The sequence below is a fragment of the Camelus bactrianus genome, chromosome 4 (assembly GCF_048773025.1).
Source record: "Camelus bactrianus isolate YW-2024 breed Bactrian camel chromosome 4, ASM4877302v1, whole genome shotgun sequence".
Lineage (NCBI taxonomy): Eukaryota > Metazoa > Chordata > Mammalia > Artiodactyla > Camelidae > Camelus > Camelus bactrianus.
Genome location: NC_133542.1, coordinates 46,717,350 through 46,737,792, shown reverse-complemented (window position 1 = coordinate 46,737,792; position 20,443 = coordinate 46,717,350). Strand labels below are relative to the sequence as shown.

General features: G+C 48.8%; 1 protein-coding gene across 3 annotated transcripts in view; it reads left to right on the top strand.

The window, feature by feature from the left end:
- Window positions 1-20,443, top strand: part of PAX5 (paired box 5) — a 182,522-nt gene that overhangs the window by 45,932 nt on the left and 116,147 nt on the right. For all 3 annotated transcript variants that reach the window (XM_045515200.2, XM_074361843.1, XM_010952880.3), the window contains exon 6: window positions 16,356-16,531. In XM_045515200.2, coding sequence (XP_045371156.1) covers window positions 16,356-16,531 — 176 coding nt within the window. The remainder of the gene's footprint in view (window positions 1-16,355; window positions 16,532-20,443) is intronic.

Below are 20,443 nucleotides of genomic sequence, written 5' to 3'. Positions count from 1 at the left end.
TAAGGGCTTGCTAAGGATATTTCCCTTTGTCATTGCATTCAGTGATCCCTGGTGCCACCCTGTGACAACCACCCTCATTCACAGATGTACAAACCGATGCTTAGCGTGTTCAAGAAGCAGCATGATGCTGTGGAAGGAGTCTGGACTGGGAATCAAACACTAGTTTGCTGTGTGAGGTCTGTCCACTTTCTTCCCCTCTCTGTGCCTCAGTGTCCTCATCTGTAAAGTGTGGGGGGGGGGTGGAACTGATGGTCTTCTGAGGGCCAGCAGAGTGTGAATGGGCCACAGAGGGAGACGGAGCCAGGACCCAGGTTTCTGTTCCCAGCCCAGTCTTGCAGTGTGACCAGTGCAGCTGACAGTGAGATTGAAACACTCACTGTGTGACAGGCACTGTGCTCAATGCAGGCCTTAAGAAGTGTAGGTCCTTTTACTGCTTCCGTTTGGTAGATGGAAAAGATGAGAGGTTAAATAACCAGTCTAGGGTCAGCCAGCAAGTTGCAGGGCTGGGATTCAAACCCAAGCAGTCTAGTTTTAGAGCCTGTGTACTTGACCACTCTGTTCGTAGCAGAGGGAGCACATAAACCCCCTGCAACCCCCCTCCTGCTCTTACACGTCACCCAGTCTCAGCCCCACCTCCTGTGTTTTCCCAGCTCCAAAGCGCATTCTGCATGTTTGCAGGGCAGCAGGAGCACTGATTTGTCAAGGTGTCTTTTCTTCCCGTGGTTTTTGCTTTTTGCCTTGATGCAGACCTCTGAGAGGAGACCCGGCAGGAGGGAGAAGCTGCCACAGAACCTGGGTCCCTTCTTGGCTCTGACAAGCTGGATGATTGCACTGAAAGTGGGTTTTTAAAAAGGAGAGCAGGGGTCCAGTGTTGTCTTTTGGGAACAAACTCTCAGTATTCATGCCAAGGAAGTACAGTACATCTATTTTAGAGTTAATTTTGGTACCTGTATTCCTGTCCTTCCAAAGCACTCTGGGGAACTCTTTCCTGGAGATACCCCTTTTTCAGAAAGACAGATCAGGAAGATAGTCTCTAATATGGGATAGTCCTAATTGGAAGAACTGGAGGGGCCTTGGAAATCATATGCAGTGAGTTTAAATCCGGTCAGCTCAATCTCCCTTCTTTAAAGCAAATATTTTGTAGTGCTTCCTTTGCCATCCTAAAATGAAATTTACAGAAAATATAACCTACCTATATGCATAATTTAAAAATTAATATAATGCTCCAATTGTAACAAAAAAGGGAAAAATAAAGTCATAGTAAAATGTATTTCATTATGTATATGCTCAGGCATGATTACACCAGAAGACATAATAAAGTACTCAGTTGCTTGCACTTATGTGTAGAATCACCATAAATGTGGCAGCTACAAATGTGGACAGCTGTGTTTATTGGCAACACAAATACTTCTGGTGGTGTTGCCATCAGCAAACTGACTTTCTCAAATTGTGAACATGTCCTGATAAAATTCCAACCAAAGCAAAGCATAATCTTCCCTCAATTTATGTGAAGGCTGGATTCCTAAAAAAGTCAGCATAGCTTAAAACACAAGTTCCTGTGTATATATGTGACAGAGTTAAGGTCAATGGCTCAAATATTCATAGAGTTTTCACCAATTTGAATGTATGATGAATCATTCCAAAGATGTGTAGGATACAGGGCAACCCTTCACCACACTGAACTGGGCTGGGAAGCACCCCTGGCTCTGCCCACTAAGTGGCATAACTCCTCCCTAATACCAGTAACTCACAGATTTCCAAAATCTCCTCTGATTTGATAACTCACCCTTATTGAGATCCATGCAACAAACGAGTTTCTCTCCAGGCGTCTCTTCCTTTGAGAAGTTCTGTGACCCTGTGAAAAAGCAAATTCTACTTATACTGTACATTATTGTCTGCAAGCCCGGTGCTGGGGAGACAGAAGCATGGCCTGATGTGTATCTGGGGATACTCCTTGGGTGCCAAGCTCCCGGGAAGCACAGTTGGTGAGAGCCCCACCCATGTTTTATCTCTGGGATACCTTTTCCCTACTCTCTCATGCTCCCAAGTCCAAATCTTTCCTCCGGGAAGCCTTTCCTGACCCCTCTCCCTGACCCCCAACACCAGATAGGTTCTCTGTCTCAGGGTCCCCACTGCCTGCTCTTCAGGGCTCTCTTGGGGCACTTTGCCATGCTTGAAACGTAACTCTATCTCCCTGCCAGAGAATTGGCTCCCCTTAGAGGGATATGCTTGGGGTTAGAGCACCAGCAAAAGATGAATGAACACTTGAACCAAGGAATGCAGCTTAGCCAGGTGCTCCTCTCTGTACACATCTTGTCCTTTTTAATTAGGCAAATGGCTTCCCTTTTCCTGCCCTCACTCCCTGTCGTCATCACTGACACGAGATGCTCTCTGTGCAGACAGCACTGTTTCATTCGGGGTCCCCTGGCTTGCTTGCTCTGATCAAACACTGCAGATTTGGCAGGATTTATCGACCCCATTGCACAGATGAGATGAGATGAGATGTGTAAGGTCACACAGCTGGCAAGTGGCAGAGCCTGAGCTGGCACCCATGCGCTACCATCTTTGTCATTTAAACACTTCCAAGGCTGGGCCTCTCCCTTGGGAAGTCATTCATCGCTTTACTGGCTCCTGACTCAGAGCTGGGCACTGTGGCCTCCGTGATGGGCAAGGCCTGGTGGCCCCTTTTGTTTTCCCCTAGGGGGTTCTGTCTCTCAAGCCCCAGGCCAGGCATGGAGATGAGCATCAGATGCCCTCAGGGAGGGAGTGACCATTCTTTCCCAACAGGGGGTCACCAAAGGAGTGGCTGTCTCCTTTGTAACTGTTTTTTTTTACACATTCAGTGAAATGTCCACTTTTATCTACTCACTCTACAAGTGTTTCTTGTGTGCCTGCTGTGTGCCAGACATTATTCTGGGTGCTGGGGACACAGCAATGAACGGGACAGACAAAAACCTTTGCTCTCATGAGTGACATTCTAATGAGGAAGTGGAGAATAAATAAATAAGGAAAATAAACAGCGTGTTGTTAAGTGCTCTGGAGGACCACAAAGCTGGGTAAGGAGATAGAGAATGAAACAGGGTAGGGGATATGCTGGTTTGTGGATGGTGGTCATAATGATGAGATGACACTTGGCCAGAGACTCCAGGGGAGGGAGGAGTGAGCCAAACCGATACCTGGGGAGGAATGTTCCAGAGGGCAGGAACAGCACATGCCAAGGCCTGAGGGAGGCAGGGGTGTGCTCGGCATGATTAAGGGACAGTGAGGAGGCTGGTGTGGCCAGAGCAGAACAAGCAGAAGGAGAGTGGGAGGAGGGGCGGTCAGGTGTGGGGCAAGGGACCCAGATACAGTGCGGCCTTGTAAGCCCTGAGCCACTGTGGGGTTTGCTCTGAGTGAGATGAGGCCTCAGTGAGTGACACCCCAGAGCGTCTAACAGGGAAGTTCAGGGGTGCGTTCTGTCCACCACTGCCAGTGAGTCACCAACTCCAGCAGACTTTCCCTCTTTGTCATCTCCTGAACCTGCCCCTTAACCTGGGTACCATTCCCATCATGCACTCTCTCCTGAGCGAGGGCCTCCATCTGACCTCTGGGCCTCTGTCTCGTCCCTCTCCAGTGGGGTTGCTCTACTCTGTGGCTACATCAGACCGTATGAGACCCTCTACTCCATAACTGTTCTGTCTGGAGTGAATTGTAAGTGTATTGGTATAATCAGACAAGAGTCTGACAGTTTGGAACACAGACTGGGGGATCGGGGATGTAGGGACTGGGCTTACTGGAAAGTGCACTGGAGGGCAGCATGCTTTGGTGGGAGGCCCAGAAGCCCTTCCCTGCCCCCTTAACAAACCCCTCATCTCAGCCCTGTCTCTGGCCTCAGCAATGGCTCCCCCCAGAGGCGCCTACTTTATTTATTGCTTCTCCCCAGCTCCCCGCCAGCAGAGGGAAGTCCATTAGTGTGTTTGCAGACTCTGCCAGCTCTGAGCAGATGCAAGGCTTATTTGCAAACTGTCATTGCCCTGGCCTCCTCCAGAGACCTGCATGCTGGGCTCAGCCTTGTGGCTCCAAGAGCCACCTCCCCCAGGCAGACAGCCGGGCAGAGCCCGTGTCCCCGGATTTCCCAAAGCGCAGCATCTTGGCTTGTAGTTGAGAAAATTAAATTAAATGCCACGAAGGAACCAAAACAGCACACTGGGTCATGTTGACAGTGGAGAATGAAGTTCTCTCTGTTGGTAGGAGCTCATTGGCTTGGCACGAATCAGGGGAAGTGTTGAGAGAAAGCGCAAAGTCCTGGGCCTAGGGCCTAGGATCCAGGTTTGAGTCGCGACTGGGCCGCTGAGAGCCTTGGTGACTTTGGAAAACTGTCTACTGCCCTCTGGGTCTCAGTTTCTAAGCTGTAGAAGATGCTGCAGCTAATCTTAGAATCCATCCTAAGCTCTAGAATTCTCTGAGTTGAATTTGGAGGCTGTTTCCTTCATCCGGGTAGTCAGGGACAGAGTGGTGTACCCAAAGTGATGCGGCAGGTCTGAAATTGCCTTCAGGTCGGCCTCAGCAGGGTGTGCAGCACTCAGGGGCTCAGACACCAGGGCTCTCAGGCTCAACTGGCCTGATAACTCTATGGTATTACCTTGGGCAAGCCACTTCCCTTTCTCTGAACTCATTTTCTCATCTGTAAAATGGGAATGATCATCTCTTGCCCACTTCCTGAGGTTGTGGCAAGAATCAGAGAAGCTGATGAATGTGAAGTTTCGGCGTGAATGCATACTTGAGGAGTGGAGATTGTGGTTGTTATTGTTGTTGTTACCACTTCCACACGTGCCTTACTCTGTCTGGACACATGCACTTGCCAGTATAATCCAGGAACATGCCCCTGCTGAGTACAGAGCCCAAACACCTCAGTTTAGCTCTGTGAAAGTGAAGGATGGTGCTCCAGTGCAGAATGAAGAGCCCCTCTTATAATTTGTGCTTGTTCAGTCCCATGACATCATAAATCCACCACTGATGTGTGTGTTTGGTGAAAAAACACACCACAGATATACACAAAAGCCTCTTGAGTTCTTTTCAGCTGGGACAGGAGATGACACACATTGGCAGACAGAGGCTGATCTCTGTGTATCCAAGAGGAGTCGAAGCCAGTCTGAGTATATCTAACAGGTCAAGCTCTGAAATGAAGAAGCAATAAGCCAGTGAAATGGTACTATCACCGAAACATGATTGATCAATTGAATTCTATCAGAGACAGTGGACAGTGAGATTAACTCAGGCCTGATAGGTTCAATGAGTTAAAGCATGATGTTCATTTCAGCTTCATTTCACCAGTCTTTGCTTGTGAAATTGGTCAATCAATAGAGGTTGAAGATCATATATATATATATATATATCGGGGACCATCTTATGGGGAATATAATCTTGGTAGTTGGCTCCTGGCTGGGGCTGCCTGCCTCGGGTAATGGAGACAGAACAGGGACTCCATCAGGCCCATTGAAATGGCCTGATATCTTCTCCAAATGAAAAGTATTTTTGGATCTCTGATGATTTATCTTTTTTTCCTCCCTCTCACTTTGATCTATGACAAAACCCATACCCATCTTGGAAAAATATAGTGATTTCTTCTGAAAACATTTGTGCAATGATCAGATAGATACACTTCAAAATATGAACCTTCTTTTTAGTTATATTGTCCTTGGGAAAAAAATAAAGACAGTAATTTAAAAACTCAAATGTAAATATGATTTTTAACCCTTTTTATTTATTTATTTCTGCACAGTGGGGGTGGGGGGCAGACTGCTGTGTGCATGAAAGCCAAAAATGGATCCGTGGATAAGTCCTTCCAGGTGTAATTAAAATGAAGCCTTTAGCATTCTTTGATCTCATCTCAAAGCACAATTCACAGAAACAAATCACTTTTGCTCCTAGTAATATTTCACTTGCTTTGGAATATTTTTACTATGGTGGTTAACATCCTTCCTAATAAGCATGCATATCTCTCTGTAAGGTGGAGTAATTAGGTACTAGTGTATGAGGTAATGGACTTGGACAGTATGGATTAGAGAGAACAGATTTGTTCCGTGGAAATGCACAAGGTAGTACTTCCTTCCTGCCTATTCTTTGAGGTTATCTTGGTTTATTTAAGCACAAAGAAATTCCATCTCTTCATACAAACACCATGAGAGCTCCAATAATGTATTTGTACTGTTTGTACATCAGAGTGTATATTAGGCTCTGGATAATGGATAACAGATAATGGTACTGAGTCGCTAGACAGGGAGGAAAGAACCTTGCACACGTGGTTCCTTTCCCTTTCCCCCGTTCCTGGAGTCTAATCCTACTGCGTTATAGCCATTCTCCATGCACCGTGCTTTTTCGTGTCTCCAGGCCTTTGCATATGCTCTTCCTTCTGGTTGGAATGCACTTCTTCTTCTCTGCCCCTTTCTTTAGCTAACTCATTCCTACTCATCCTTAAGCCTTGGGCTTCATCTTTCCCTGGAGGCCTTTCCAGATCACCCTTGCTCCCAGTCTGGATGAAGTGGGATGGTTTAGAGTAGAGTTAGGAGCAGATTTTGGAGCCAGACTGCTTGGGTTTTGATCCCAGCTTCTCCATCTCTTAGCTATGTGATCTTGGGCAAGGTACTTAACCTCCCTGTGCCTCAGTTTCCTCATCTATAAAATGGGAGAGGGCAATGATAGACTTGGCATCACTGGGTTGTTGTGAGGATTAAACAGATAAAGTGCTTAGAATAGTGCCTGACACAGAGGAAGCTCTGTAGAAGGGTTGGCTACTACCGTTTGGCTCCCAGGGCTGCCTCTGCTTCTCAGGCTCCTGGCTTACCTTGCTACATTGGAATTATTCACTCGTCTATGTCCTCCACTTGAAGGCAGTAGTTAGAACTTAAATCCCTTTCCAGCTTTAGTGCCAGGTTCAGGGCCGGACACTCAGCAGGAGTCTGGTGCATGTGGCTCAGGAATGAATGGATCCATGAAACTTGAAATAGGAATTGAGGGCCTCATGTCTTCCTGGGCTTAGCTCACCTTGGCGCTGCCTTCTGGCCCCAGACAAATCCCTTTGCCATCCCTGAGTGTGGAATCATCGGTCCCTTGGGGCCTTTCCCTCGCTGACAGCCTATGACTCATTGGGTAACACACAGCACAATCAGATTCACTCTGGTTGAACCTGAACGTATTTGGCAATTTTACAATTTCGCATTTTCCTTCTCGGAGAAGAAAGATTGAGTGAAACTAATGGCTGAATAATGGTCGTTCCAATGGAATTTTCCTCCACACCGCTCTGATTTTTCTCAGAGTGCAGCCCTGGTTTAGGATGGCATTTATAAAATCACCCAGAACATCGATTTTGGTTCTAGGCTGCCACGGGACCTTTCCAGCCCTGCCTCCCTGATCCCCAGCACAGGGCATGGCTCATAGTAGTTTCCCTGAAAGTGTTGCTGTCTGAACCTTGCTGTCTGGCCCTGGAATCTGATCTCCTTATCTCAGCACTTTGTCCCCTCCCCTTATCTGAGCTCTGGCTCAGATGGTCCCTCCTCCAGGACCCACCTCTGTGTTGTTAGTCATCTCTGGGTCACACTAAGCCTTCAAAGCACCATGTGGAGAAAAGAAGTTCCATGAAGTATTTTGAGTAGAAGAGTCAATGGCATTTTGTTGTTGTTGGACTCTGAGCACTCTGTGACTTGCTGTGTTTTCCTTTTGGTGTGCATCGCCAGGAAACTTAGTGCTCAGCTAAGTTAGTTTGGTAGCATATCTTATCCTCTTGTTTAAAATTTTTTTAACTACCTCAGATCTTTCTTTGAACGTAGAACATAAACTCTTAGTTGGTTCACTCGTTCCTCCTCCAGGATCACTGATATAATGGAGGTCACTCCCGGAGGTTTTCTCCCGAGTTCTCTGATGAAGCCAGAGACTGTCCTGTTACTGAGTTCCCCTGAACCATTCAGACCTGCAGCCCCTTGAGTTCCTAGGTCACTCATTCAGTCAACAAACATTGGTTCACAACACCCAAGCTTGAGGTGAATCAGACATGGCCTCTGTCCTCAGAGAGCTTATACTCTCAGTAGGGAAGGAAAGAAATACAGGCATACCTTGAGGAAATTGTGAATTTGGTTCCACACCATTGCAGTAAATTGACTATGGCAATAAAGGGATTCACACATTTTTTGATTTACCAATGCATATAAAAGTTATGTTTATACTATACTGTAGTCTCTTAAATGTGCAAAGCATTATGTCTAAAAAATAATGTACATACCTTAATTCAAAAATACTCTATTGCTAAAAAATGCTAACCATCATCTGAGTCTTCAGTGAGTTGTAATCTTTTTGCTGGTGGAGGGTTTGAACTATTGTGAGACTTACCATAATGTGATACAGAGTGAAGTGAGGCAAATGCTGTTGGAAAAATGGCACCGATAGACTTGCTTCACTCAGGGTTGCCACAAACCTTCAATTTATAAAAAACACAATTATCTGTGAAATGCAATAAAACAAAGCACAATAAAATGAGGTATACCTGGAATAATCCTAGAACCTCTGTGTTAATTGAGCACTTTCTATGTGCCAAGTACTACGCTAAGCTTTTGACATGTATCCTCATTCAATTCTTTCATCAATCCTGGGTGTCATTATGTATTGTCCCACTGTATGGATGAGAAAACGGAGGATTAGAGAGGTTAAAGGAGTTTCTCAAATATCATAGTCTTGTAAGAGATGGAATGAGGATTTGAGCCTCCCTGGTGTGCTGTACCACATCCATCACCATGCTCAGCTTCACTCAAAGACCTGTTAAGAGGTGTGCAAGTGCCCTGTCACATGACCTTGAACACATTACTTATTATCTCTGCCAGTTTCCTCAGCTTTAAATGGGGATTCCAAGAGGCTCAACCTCACAGGATGGGTTGTAAGGGGATGAAATCCAGGATAATAGCGGTGGCCTATGTAACCTGCTGAGGAGACCGAGAAGAAAGGGCAATTAATTTAGCCTTTGGACTTCAGAGACGAGGTGGCTTTTAGGCTGAGCCTTAGATGGGCAGGGGTGAAGGGCGAGTCAGCAGAGGGAACGGAGTGAATGGTAGCATCAGGGTCACTTGGGGAATGAGGAGGGGCCTGCTAAGATGGTGTTGGGGGGTGACTGGAGAGGTGACCCTGACTGGAGGGGCAGGGCGTGGAGGCCTGGGAGGCTTGGGCTTTGTCCTGGCAAAGCCTTGGAAGGGTTTTCCTGGTGAAAATGATGATGACAGCAGCTGCTGTTATTTGGACACTAACTTTGTGCTAAGTGTGTCACAGAGATTATCTCATTTAATCCTTATAAAAGCCCTCGAGATGGTCCTGCTTACCATCATAAGGGCTCTGGTCTTAGTGGCTGACCTGAGGAATAAAGGGAAATGGAGAGAGTACTGCATCTGCAGATAAGAGACCAAGGTGCAAATCCCAGCTGAGTGACCTCAAGTTACTCAACCTCTCTGAGTCTCAGTTTTCTCATCTGTAAAATGGGGTAAGAATATGCACCTCAGAGGAGAGGGTATAGCTCAGTGATAGAGTGCATGCTTAGTATGCACGAGGTCCTGGGTTCCATCCTCAGTAACTCCATTAAAATCAATAAGTAAATAAATAATCCTACTTACCTCCTCTCCCAAACAAACAAACAGTAAAATAAAATATTAAAAAAAAAACCCAATGTGCATCTCACCCAGATGTTCTGAGGATCAATGAAATTTAAGGATGGGAAAATGATTTGGCTCAGTGCCTGGCATGGAGCAGTCCTCCATCCAGTGTGGGATTGGGGGGCTTGGAGAAGCCTGTGTACCCATCCTCTGTCAGTACCCCTTCATTCTTTGCTAGGGACAGATGATGCTCTCTCGGTTGCATGCAGGGCATTTGGCTAACATATCCCTAGAACAGGTATCCTGCCCGCCCTCATCCCCCTTTTATAACCCATGCCTAGTTCCTCCTATGGAGAAATTCTGGAGCCACTACTGCCTTCAGCAAGCTTTCCTTGGATCTGAAACAATTTCTTAAAGCTGCAAGTTAGCATGATCGGTCCCTGCTTTATGGGTTGCTTTTAGAATTAGCTACGGTGGCCATCTGGGGAGACCCAACCCCACACTCTCTGGACTCACTTGACCGAAGCTGGAAATGTCCCAGATCACACCAGTTCAATGCTCCCAGCTGCCTTGGCTCTAGACTCCTGTGGCAAATGACCTGCCAAGACCCGGCTCTGTCTCCATCTTCACTGGGGGAGGCAGGCTGTGAGCATGGTGGGTGCCAGAGTTCAGAAGCAGCTAACTGGCTGGAAGTCAGTCTGCTTGGAGCGCTACAGGGCAGACTGGGAGAGGACCTCAGGGCCTGGGGTAAGGATGGGGCATGCGATAGTGCATGAAAGCAATAATGGTGGGATCTGGGAGTTACTTTCACAATCTCAAAAAGATCAAAAGTAAATGTAGCCCAGTGAAGAAAAAAAGATTTCTCCTGTCTCTGACTTCCTCGGAGAACCTCCCCCAACAGCACCGCTCTCCTCCCATGTCCATTACTAAACCAAGTATTAGCAAAGAGAGTGGGATCCCCTAGGGTAGGCTCGAGCAGTCATTTAGGAATGGAATGAATATTGAGTCCTACAAAGACTGCACGAGCAACCAAAATGGAAAAATAGGTTAATGCTCATTTAATACTATTTAATAGACAAAATCTAGGTGTATTTTGGAGAAGAAATGGTTAGAAATGACTGACTCAGCCTCCTTAGTTTATTGATGGGGAACCTGAAGCCCAGAGAGGGAGAGAAAGTTGTCTGGACTCACACAGCAAGTAAGGGCAGAGCTGGGGCTAGAACCCAGGTCTGCTGGCTCCCAACCCTTTTCCCACTGGGCCCTGCCACTGCCCTGCCATGCTGAGGAGCAACTGTGAGGATCAAGGAGTCTGTGGAAGGGCTCTGTCTTGGGCTGGGCTTTGTAGAGAAATGGGACTCTGAGAAAGGCTGGAGGCTGACCTGGTGACTCCTGCCTCCTTTCCCCAGGCTCCTGGACTTCCAGCTGGGGTTGCATGCCAAAGGCCATGCCAGAAGGAATTATGGAAATTCTTGTTTGTTTTTATTTTTTTTCCTCCTAGTGAGCATCTGCAGACATAAAGTACATGATGATTTTTAAAGAAACAAACCAGAACCCTTGAAGAAAAATGCAAAATCCCTGAATCTGCTGTGCTCTGAGGAAAACGCAATGGGTTTATGATCTTTGAAGACACACAAGAGACAGCTTTCTCTTGACAGATGGGAATCTGAGGCTATTTTGCTTCCTCCCTCTTTGCGTGACCAGACCCGATTGTGTAAAGCTTTTAGCTTCAAAGCCGGGTTGTGAATAACATTGGTTTAACCTGAAATTTAAAGCCAGCATTTCTTTGCTCCCCGAGACAGAGCTTCCTGCCCCTTGCTCCCCTGAAGCTAGCTTCCAGAATGTTAATTCTACGAGCCATGGTTGACTAAGCCCAGCACTGGGTCTATTACATATTATTTGATTTGGAGTAGAAAAAAAGATTTAAAGATACCATGCCCCCTGTATACCTTTGTACTTTTGCCCATGTCTGTCCACATATTTAAGCATACCATTCACATTGCGAGTTCAGATTTTTCTCCCTGGAATAGAATGGGTCCGAATGCTTCTGGAGCCTGTCTCCGAGCCCACACTCCTCCATGAAGTCAGACAGCATCTTTGCGGATGAAAAAACGTCATGAAAGTGTCCTCTGGAGGCCTGGAGTTTCAGACCGGTCCTTGTGCAGGGGTGATTTTCTGGTGTTCATTTTTGTAGCTTTCTCTTTGCATGTAATCGGTTTGTTTGGCTTGTGCTCACCCACTGTGTGCGGCACTCAGAGGCGGGTCAGCTGTGTCCCTGGCCTCTGAGAACCGTGAGCCTTTTTGTCAGAGCATTTGTCTTGTTTGGCCCTTGCACCTTTACTGGTCTGATTATTTTTCAATTAACGTTTGCCTCTTCCACTGGACATCACTCCGTAAGGACAGGGCTGGTCCAGCTTTTGTTCATTACTTTGTGCTCAGCTTTAGCCCAGCGCCTGCTAGGTAAGAGCAGAATGGTTGAGAGAAGAATGAATGAATGAACGCGATCAGATGCAGGGATTGTGACAATTGCAGACCAGACCTAGGGAGTGAAGGTGGTATTACTAATTTGTTCATTTATCCTGCAAATTATTGTCTCCTTGACAGAGATGAATTAACTGTGGTGTTTCCCCCCAAGATAGCTAATAGTGCTGTGTGAGAGTGAAGAGCCCTGGGGCTTGACTCCTAAGATGAGGGGGAAAGTGGTCAGATGGAGAAATGACTTGGGCATGAAGGAAGACATCCTGGAGGAGGCAGCATGCATGCTCATGGTTAGTGTTTGTCCTGGCACAAAGGTATATGACACTGAGAAATGGTTTACCTTACATATGGGCTCAGTGGATCACCTCTGGCAGACAGGCTGACTCCAGGCATCACCTTCAAATGCCCACAAATGCAAAATTCATCTTGCCAGTTCCTAGTCTTTCCAGACATTGGGAGCAGGGTTTAGAAAGCACAGCCTGATCTAAAGGAACTAGTGGCTCAATCCCTAAGACTGAAAAATGTGGAGGGTGATTGTTTCCCCAGCCCTATCCTGTGGCTCCCTACTCCTTCCTCACTGAGGCTCTGATTATCTCTGGATTTTGTGGCCTCTGTGGCTGCCTGGGGGGACCCCTGCCTGCCTCTTCAGTATCTCTGGGGGTCTCTTTCCTCCACTCCCTCTGTTCCTTTCATCTCTTCCTCTCTGGGTGTCTCCTCTGCCTGGCACACCCTCTCCACCCCACCCGCCATTTGGTCTTGCTTGCATCTTGTCCTCTACTCTCGGTTCAAGCAAGATTCCCCTTTGGAAGACTTCCCTGACTCCTTCCCGTGAGGTCGTTACTCATGATCATATGAATATATTTTTACACTTTTCCTACTTAGCACTAATCACAGTTTGTATTCATATCTATTTGTATGAGTACTTGACTAAGGTGGGCTAGCCTTTCTATTTTGGATCATCACTGTATCCTCTGTTTTTTGTTTGTTTAATATTACCTGGCACAGAGTAAGCACTTTGTCAATATCTGTTCAATGAATAAGTGATCAGAGTGCCCCAGGCCTTCTTAAGGAAATGACAGACTTTTGGCATCTATGCAAAGTGGCAGGGCAGATGTCACCTCCCTCCCTAGGAGAGAAAGCAGGTAGAGGTGCTGGTTGGGTGGGAGCAGCAAGAGGGATCACAGTGGGGGTGCGTGTCCAGAGAGGTGGCTCTTCCCACCTTGCAGACCCCCACTCAGAGGTCACTAAGACAGCCTGGACATCCCCCGGGGCTCATCCCACAGTGCTGTGGGTGACTTTCAGACAGCCAGAGCAGGACGTGGGGAGCCTTCTTCCTGGAAAATGTAGTGCAGGCCTGTGCTGGAGTGTGTGTGGTGTCCTGGGGGCTGAGCCTCCAAGGACCCCCAGTGCGTGCACTTGAGTTGGCATGCCTTCTGGGCCTTAACTCTGTGCCAGGCCCTACTCGGTGACCAGATGATGACCTTGCCCACAGGAACCCTCAGCCGAGCCACCCTGTCTGAGCTTCCTCGGTGGAGGTAAAGCACTGCCTTTCCAGAGCTCTGAGATGTGTACAGAGCCCAGCCTGTGAATCCCATGGGAGAGGACATCTGCAGAAAGACTGCCTGGCTGCCGGGGAGAGTCCCCACAGAGGCAGAGATGGGACATGTCTGCTGGGGCAGCCCGAGTGGTGGGGAGAAGTGGGCACTGCCCACCTGGGCTCAGCAGGGTGAGGCCTTGGCAGGAGTTGTCAGGAGCTGGCAGACAGGAAGGAGCCTTTGTTAGGAGTTTGGGGCCTGGCTGGTAGGATGGGGACTGTGGAGTACAAGTGAAGTTGGTAGACAGGGAGAAGTTCCGTGTAAGTGAACATTTTCTCTCCGACAGGGAGAAACTTGGTGGGAGCACTGGGGACCCAGGCCAAGATCAAGCTTTGGCAGGAGTGACTGGGGCCAGGATGACTGGCTAGAGCAATAGCTGAAGAGGAGCCGGCTGAGCCCTCTTCCCGTGTGTGTGTGTGTGTGTGTGTGTGTGTGTGTGTGTGTGTGTGTGTGTGTATGTACCTGTGCACACAAGGGACATTTGGTAGATGCCAGCCAGTGGGAGAACACTGCTGGGCAGACACAGACTGGGCAATGAGCCCCCACATCCTGCTCGTCTTGGTTCCCTTGTGCGAATGATCCCCCTGGGGACAGGGATGACAGAAGATGGGGCTCTAAGGATGATGTCCCATAGGCAGGAGCAGGGAGCCGTCTTGTGGAGGGTCAGAGTCACAGGCTTCCAGAGGAGGCCCCAGGTTTCAGGCTGGAGGCCAACAGTTAGAGTGACCTGCTTCCTCCTTGGCCCCACATGTTTGGGTGTCTGGTCATTCAGTCCGCTGCCCAGCTTAGGTGTCCTCTTGGATCAAAATTGATCTGGGATCCACTTTCTCAGGGGCCTCATGAGCCACCTCTGAAGGCCCTTGGTGTAGAGGATGCTGGAGCTCTCTGAGCTATCAGACTCCATGGGGAACTCTTAAAGGCCAGCAGTCATGTGAACAACCAAAGCTGGTGTCTTTGTTCAAATGTTAGACCCTGTATTGCCATTGTCCCCAGATAGGACAGTTGGGGAAGCACCCACCTGGGGCAGTATCTCAGTGACACAGTGTCCCACTGCTTCAAGCTCCTTGGTTTGGCTTCCTTCCTCACGTGGGTGAGGTTTTGACATGACGGACGAAGTCTAGGGCAGCAGTGGGCTGGTAGGGTTGGGGGTGGGAGGGAGGACTGGGCAAGGCCTGTGTAAGGGCATCTGCTGGGGAGAGACCTGACACATGCTGGTTCCCTCCCAGGGCTTCCCATGGCAAAGGCAGAGCCTGACCTCTGGCCCTGGGGTCCAGCCGTGTCTCTGGGCAGCCCTGCAGGAGCAGCTCGATCCCAGGTGGCCTTGGGGAATGATGGCCCCGAGGCCATTTCCTCACTGGAAACTTTTGCCCTCCCATTTTGAATGGTTCAAGCCCAATGCCCACAAAAGATATTTCAACACATTTCCTTTTTTTTAAGTTGATAATTTGTAATATTTTCTTTTAAATGTAGACATCATCACCAGAGACTGTTACAGTGTGAAGAGCTAACAGTACAGAACCCATGGAGAATTTAATCCTGTACTTTCTTGGTAATTTACATTTTTGGATAGGCAACACATTTAAAGTTCTACAACAAAACAAAGCAAAAGAAAAGAAGCATGCTATGAAAAGTCTCCCTCCTCTTTTGCCTCCATCCACTTAGTTCCTAACTCCCTAAATGGGTAACCACTCTAAATATTTTTTGTGTTGCTTCCCAGAGTTTTATGTATGTACATACACACACATACAATGCATATGAAGTCTTATTTTCTTCCTTTTTTACACAAACTGTTGTATATTATACACACTGGGCTATACCTTGTTTACTGCTTTTCATTTAGCAATGTGTCTTGAAGATCTTTCCATATCAACTCAGAGGGAGTCCTCTTCCCTTTTTGCTGCTGCACAGTATTCCGCCGTGTGAGTGTATCATAACTCATTTGACCAGCTCCTACAAAAAAACTCTTGGATTGTTTCCAGTCTTTGGCTACTAGAATCTTGTACACATATCACTTCCAACATGTGTAAGTCTGGCTATAAAATAAATTCCCAGAGGTGCTCTATCAAAAGGAACTTGCATTTGTGATCTTGATAGATTTTATCAAATTGTCCGTCACAGGTGTGTGACCAGTAGACCCCTGCCAGAATTGCATGAGAGCATCTGTTTCCCTATAGCTTTCCTAACACAGTGTTTTATTGGCTGGTCACATGATGTGGTGGCAAATGTCCCAGGTAAGGACATCAGCTCTGGGACAAAACTGTACTTCCAAGGGGATCTTCAGTGCAGGAGAGGCAGTGGCACCTGGTGATTAAGCCTCTGAGTCCACCTGAGCTCCATTCCTCAGGCAAATCACTTAATCTCTTTAGGCCTTGATTTTCTCATCTGCAGAGTGGGGGAACTAACACCATCTACATTGGGTTCATTGTGCAGATTAGATGTGATGATGCAGGCTTCATGCTGTGCCTGGCACGTGGCTGTGAGAGGCTGGCTGTGCGCTAACCTGCAGGCTGACCTTGGCCAAAGACCCACCCCATCGTCTGAGCCCCTGTTTCCTGTCTCTCAGGCAAGGAGCTGAGCTTTGGGGTCTCTCACACCCTCTTCCTAATCCAGGGTCTGACATGTCTTTCCTCAGCGGCTTGCGTAGCCTGCACTCACCCCTCCTCTCTCATGCTCATCAAAGGTATTCAGGAGTCTCCTGTGCCAAACGGTCACTCACTGCCGGGCAGAGATTTCCTCCGGAAGCAGATGCGGGGAGACCTGTTCACGCAGCAGCAGCTGGAGGTGCTGGACCGTGTGTTTGAGAGGCAGCACTACTCGGAAATCTTCACCACCGCGGAGCCCATCAAGCCTGAGCAGGTATGCCCCGAGTCTTGCTGCCCCAACACCCACCACTCGCATGCAGGCCTGGGTCACCCCTGTAGAAGGCATCGGTGGGATGTGGGTGACAGCGCCAGGTTCTACTCATTCTCGCCCAAACCCAGCCAGTGGCAGCATCCCACTGAGGTCCGGAGGACATGTCTGGGGCTCCTGTGACTTCTTGCCTGGTGCCTCTGTCTCTCCGGCCGGTGGGGCTTGTGGCGCGTCTCGCTGCTGTGGCACTGCGGAGTGATGGTGTCCTTTCCCTGGGGTCTTCACACACGGTGAGGTAATGATCTTCTGGGCCACTTGAGGTGGTCTTGGGTCATTATCCTGTCAGTCAGGGTGCAGGTGGAAATACATAAGCATCGTCTGGTCATAAACCATGGTATAAGGGCAATGATGTGTCCCACTGTCAGCCCTCTTGTCACATTTTCCTGTCATGCTTTTAGAACTGAATCCAGGAATCTGGAAATGAAGTGTCTCACTGGACAAACTCCCAGCTGGGGTCATTTGTAAGAGAGGGAAGAAAGCAGGACGGCCCCTTGCTGCGCAGCCCCCTGCTCTAACCTGGGCCGAGTCGCAGTCACTGCGTATGGCTGCGGAGATGGGACCAGAAAGGCTCTGCCCAATGAGAGGCTCTCAGGGCCTGGACAGGGTCCCCAAAGTACCGGATTTAATTCAGGAGACGGTTTCCTGGTGCCCCCTCTGTGACAGGCCCTGGGCTGGACACCTCGCAGGCATGGGCAGCTCAGGCTGGGCTCCTGCCTGCTGAGAGCTCCCATCTGGTGGGAGAGTCAGAGGGGCCCATGAGCAATGATTTTCCCCAGCACTTGCCAGCTGGTCCTGGTGGTGAGGACTGGCCTCACTGAGCTTCCTCTACATGCTAATTAGATGATGCTTCTCAAGTTTTCCCAAAAAGCCACTCAGAACAACATAGGCTGCCTCCACAGGCTCCCAGGGAGAGAAAAGGTGCTGGCAGGGACCGCGGGTGGGGAGGAGTGAGCGAGGCCTCGGGGGCCACCATCCTATGACAGTCTGGTTGTCTCTGTGCAGCTCCCGTGCGGGCTCTCACAGACCTTCTAGCCACTTTGTTTTTGGATGGGGAAACTCAGGCCCAGAGAGGCACAGAGACTTGCCTCAGGCCACCCAGCAAGTCGTGTAGTTACTTAACAAGCGCTAGTGAATGTTGACTATGTACAAAGCATGGAGCCAGGCACTAGGTATATGAAAAAGACAGGCTTGGACCTGCCCTCAGGGAGCCTACTGAGGTGTGGAAGAATCACAATAAAGAAGGATTACTTGAAGGGTCATGGATTATAGATGTACTGGGTGCCGAGGAGGGGATGTCGGAGGTTCTCTGAAGGCACAAAGCAGGTGCTGAGCCAGCCTGGAAGCCACAGGGGCCTTCTGGGGGAAGAACACTTGTGCTGAGCCCTGAAGGGATGTGGTGGGGAGAATATGCCTGGCATATGGAATAGTGAGTGCAAAGGCCCTGAGGTGAGAGGGAGCGTTGCAGGAGTAAGGAAAGGAAAGAAAGTGTGGCTGGGCTTTGGGGAACGGGCTGGGGAAGGCCGGGGGCTGATGCTGGGGATCTGGGCCTGCTCTTGTAGACTATGCTCAAAATTTCGGTCTTTTTTCCTACAAGTTGAGTGACGCCTCCTCTGGGAATGACATCAGTCATATGTGCTGGCCAGAGCTGACCTCACACAAGCTAGGTCCTGCGCTTTAGGGAGAAGAGGCTGTTTCCATCGCAGACAGCTTCTCTCACTGCTCAAAGCCCTTCGGAAAAGTGGCTGAAGCCACATTCCATCTGACATAGGAGGAGAAAGAAAAGGGACTCGACCTGGAAACTTCCTTGGATGAGACCAATCTTTCCCTCCAGAACCTGGGAGAAAAGTTATCTTCTAACCTTTAACAAGATCACATAATTTTAGAGCCAGCAGGGACTACAGAGGCAAGCTATCAATCCCCTCATTTTTTAGAGCCCCAGAGAGGGAACAGGGTTTGTCTGAGGTCACTCATTGAGTGAGGGCAAGGCCTCTGCACAAAAAAAATCTGGCGTTTCTATTAAGCCTTTATCCACTTAATTCAGACATTCATTGTCAGGGACTGTATTTCCCTCTGTTTCACGTGATTCTCACGGAAACTCAGAACCTAATCATAGTTCATTCAGCTCGGAACGCCCTGGGAAACTGGGAAGACCGTAGGGCTGCATACTCGGGAGGAGTCCATCCACCTGTCCATTTAGTTACCTGCTCAGATGCTCATATGCTTATTTATGCTTATTTCTTGCACAGTGGCTGTGAGTCTGGCACAGTGCCTGCACCCAGGGGAGGGAGGATGGGATGAATCAGACACCAGCTCAGCCCACAGCCTCAAAGGGGCAATATGATGTTGGGTAAGGGTCTGTGGGCCCTGATGAATGGAGACATCGCCTCAGCTAGGAGCATCAGGGAGGATGTCATGGAGGAGGAGACGTTGGGGGACAGGTCGAGAGGCCCATGGGAAGATGGGTCTCGGGGGAGAGACCTGACTTACAGACTCTGTGAGGGCTCCGTTTGCAGCAGTCTGGCTGTGCCGTGTCCTTCAGGATGACGCGGACACACTGCGGGCCTGTCTCTGACTGTGTGGGCTCTGAGGCGGGGCCTTCTGGTGGGATAATGACTGACTCAGTGCTTTCTGGTTAATCTGCTTCACCTCCCCGTAATGGGCCGTAATGAGGAGAGATGGGAGGTGAGGCCGTGGGGCTGCCAGGCACACACACAGGCACTGGACTATGAATGACATACCCTAGCTCCCCATTCCCAATCACTTTGGACAAATGACGGCCAAGCAAGGGCCCGCAGGCTGGGAAAGGACGCGCATCAAGGGTACAGGTTCCTCGTGCCCCTCGTGCCCTTGGAGGCCTTGCCTTGTGAGCCCCAGAATGCATGGCAGTGGTGCCAGGAAGGGGCCGGCACTTCTGCCATTTGTGAGCATATCTGGTCTCCAAGGTCTAGTGGCAGCTTGTGGGGAAGAATGAACATTTACTGGCCTTGGAATTGGGGGAGTTCGACTTGAGTCCAGCTTCTGCTCTGCTGGGCAAGTCGCTTTTTCTCTGGACCTGTTTCCATACCTGGGGTGGTAGTAATTGTGATTTTGATGACACAGCCTAACAACAGCAGCAGTGATCCTCCCCTGCACGTGATCCTTTGCAGTTTTCAGAGCTCTTTCCCATCCATCCTCTCTTCAGAGTCTCCATGTAAATATCTGCTATGCAGGCTGGGCAAGATTTGTGAGCCCCATTTTACAGATTGGGACTTTTTTTTTTAGTCATTTCACCCCACTTTCAGGGCCAAAAGGCTTCTGTAGAGCTGGAATCCGACTTCAGGATCTTTTGTTCATCTTATGCAAGATGGTTACACGGGTCTCCATGTCCCCGAACAATTCTAGGAGCCAGATTTCTGACTGGCTGGTTTTCAGAACTAGCCTTTGGCAACCAGAGTCTGCCAGTCATTCCAGAGCCCTCAGAGTCTTGCCATAGGCTCGAGTGGTCAAGTCCTTCTTAATCATCCTGCCCAACCTCCCATGGGAAGAACCTCTATCTCTTTAGGGTGAGGTTGGGGTCCCGCTTGTCACTTTCACAAGCTCAGAGCCCACCTGGCTGCTTTTCCCACCAAGATCTGCCCCAGTGGGATGGACCCAGGCTTCTCCCTTTTATATGGGAACTTAGTAAACCCTTGTCCCTGGATAGAAGGGGTTAATGTACAGGCACTCCTGGGACAATGAAACACTTCCTTCTCAAAATGGTTATTGAAAAAGCAATTCTGTTTTTATCTACATGTGAAGTAAGTAAAAATCACCTTGGAGGAGAAAAGGAAAAAAAAAGAAACAACAGTGGGTGGTGTGAGTGCGGGTGTCTTTCCAACA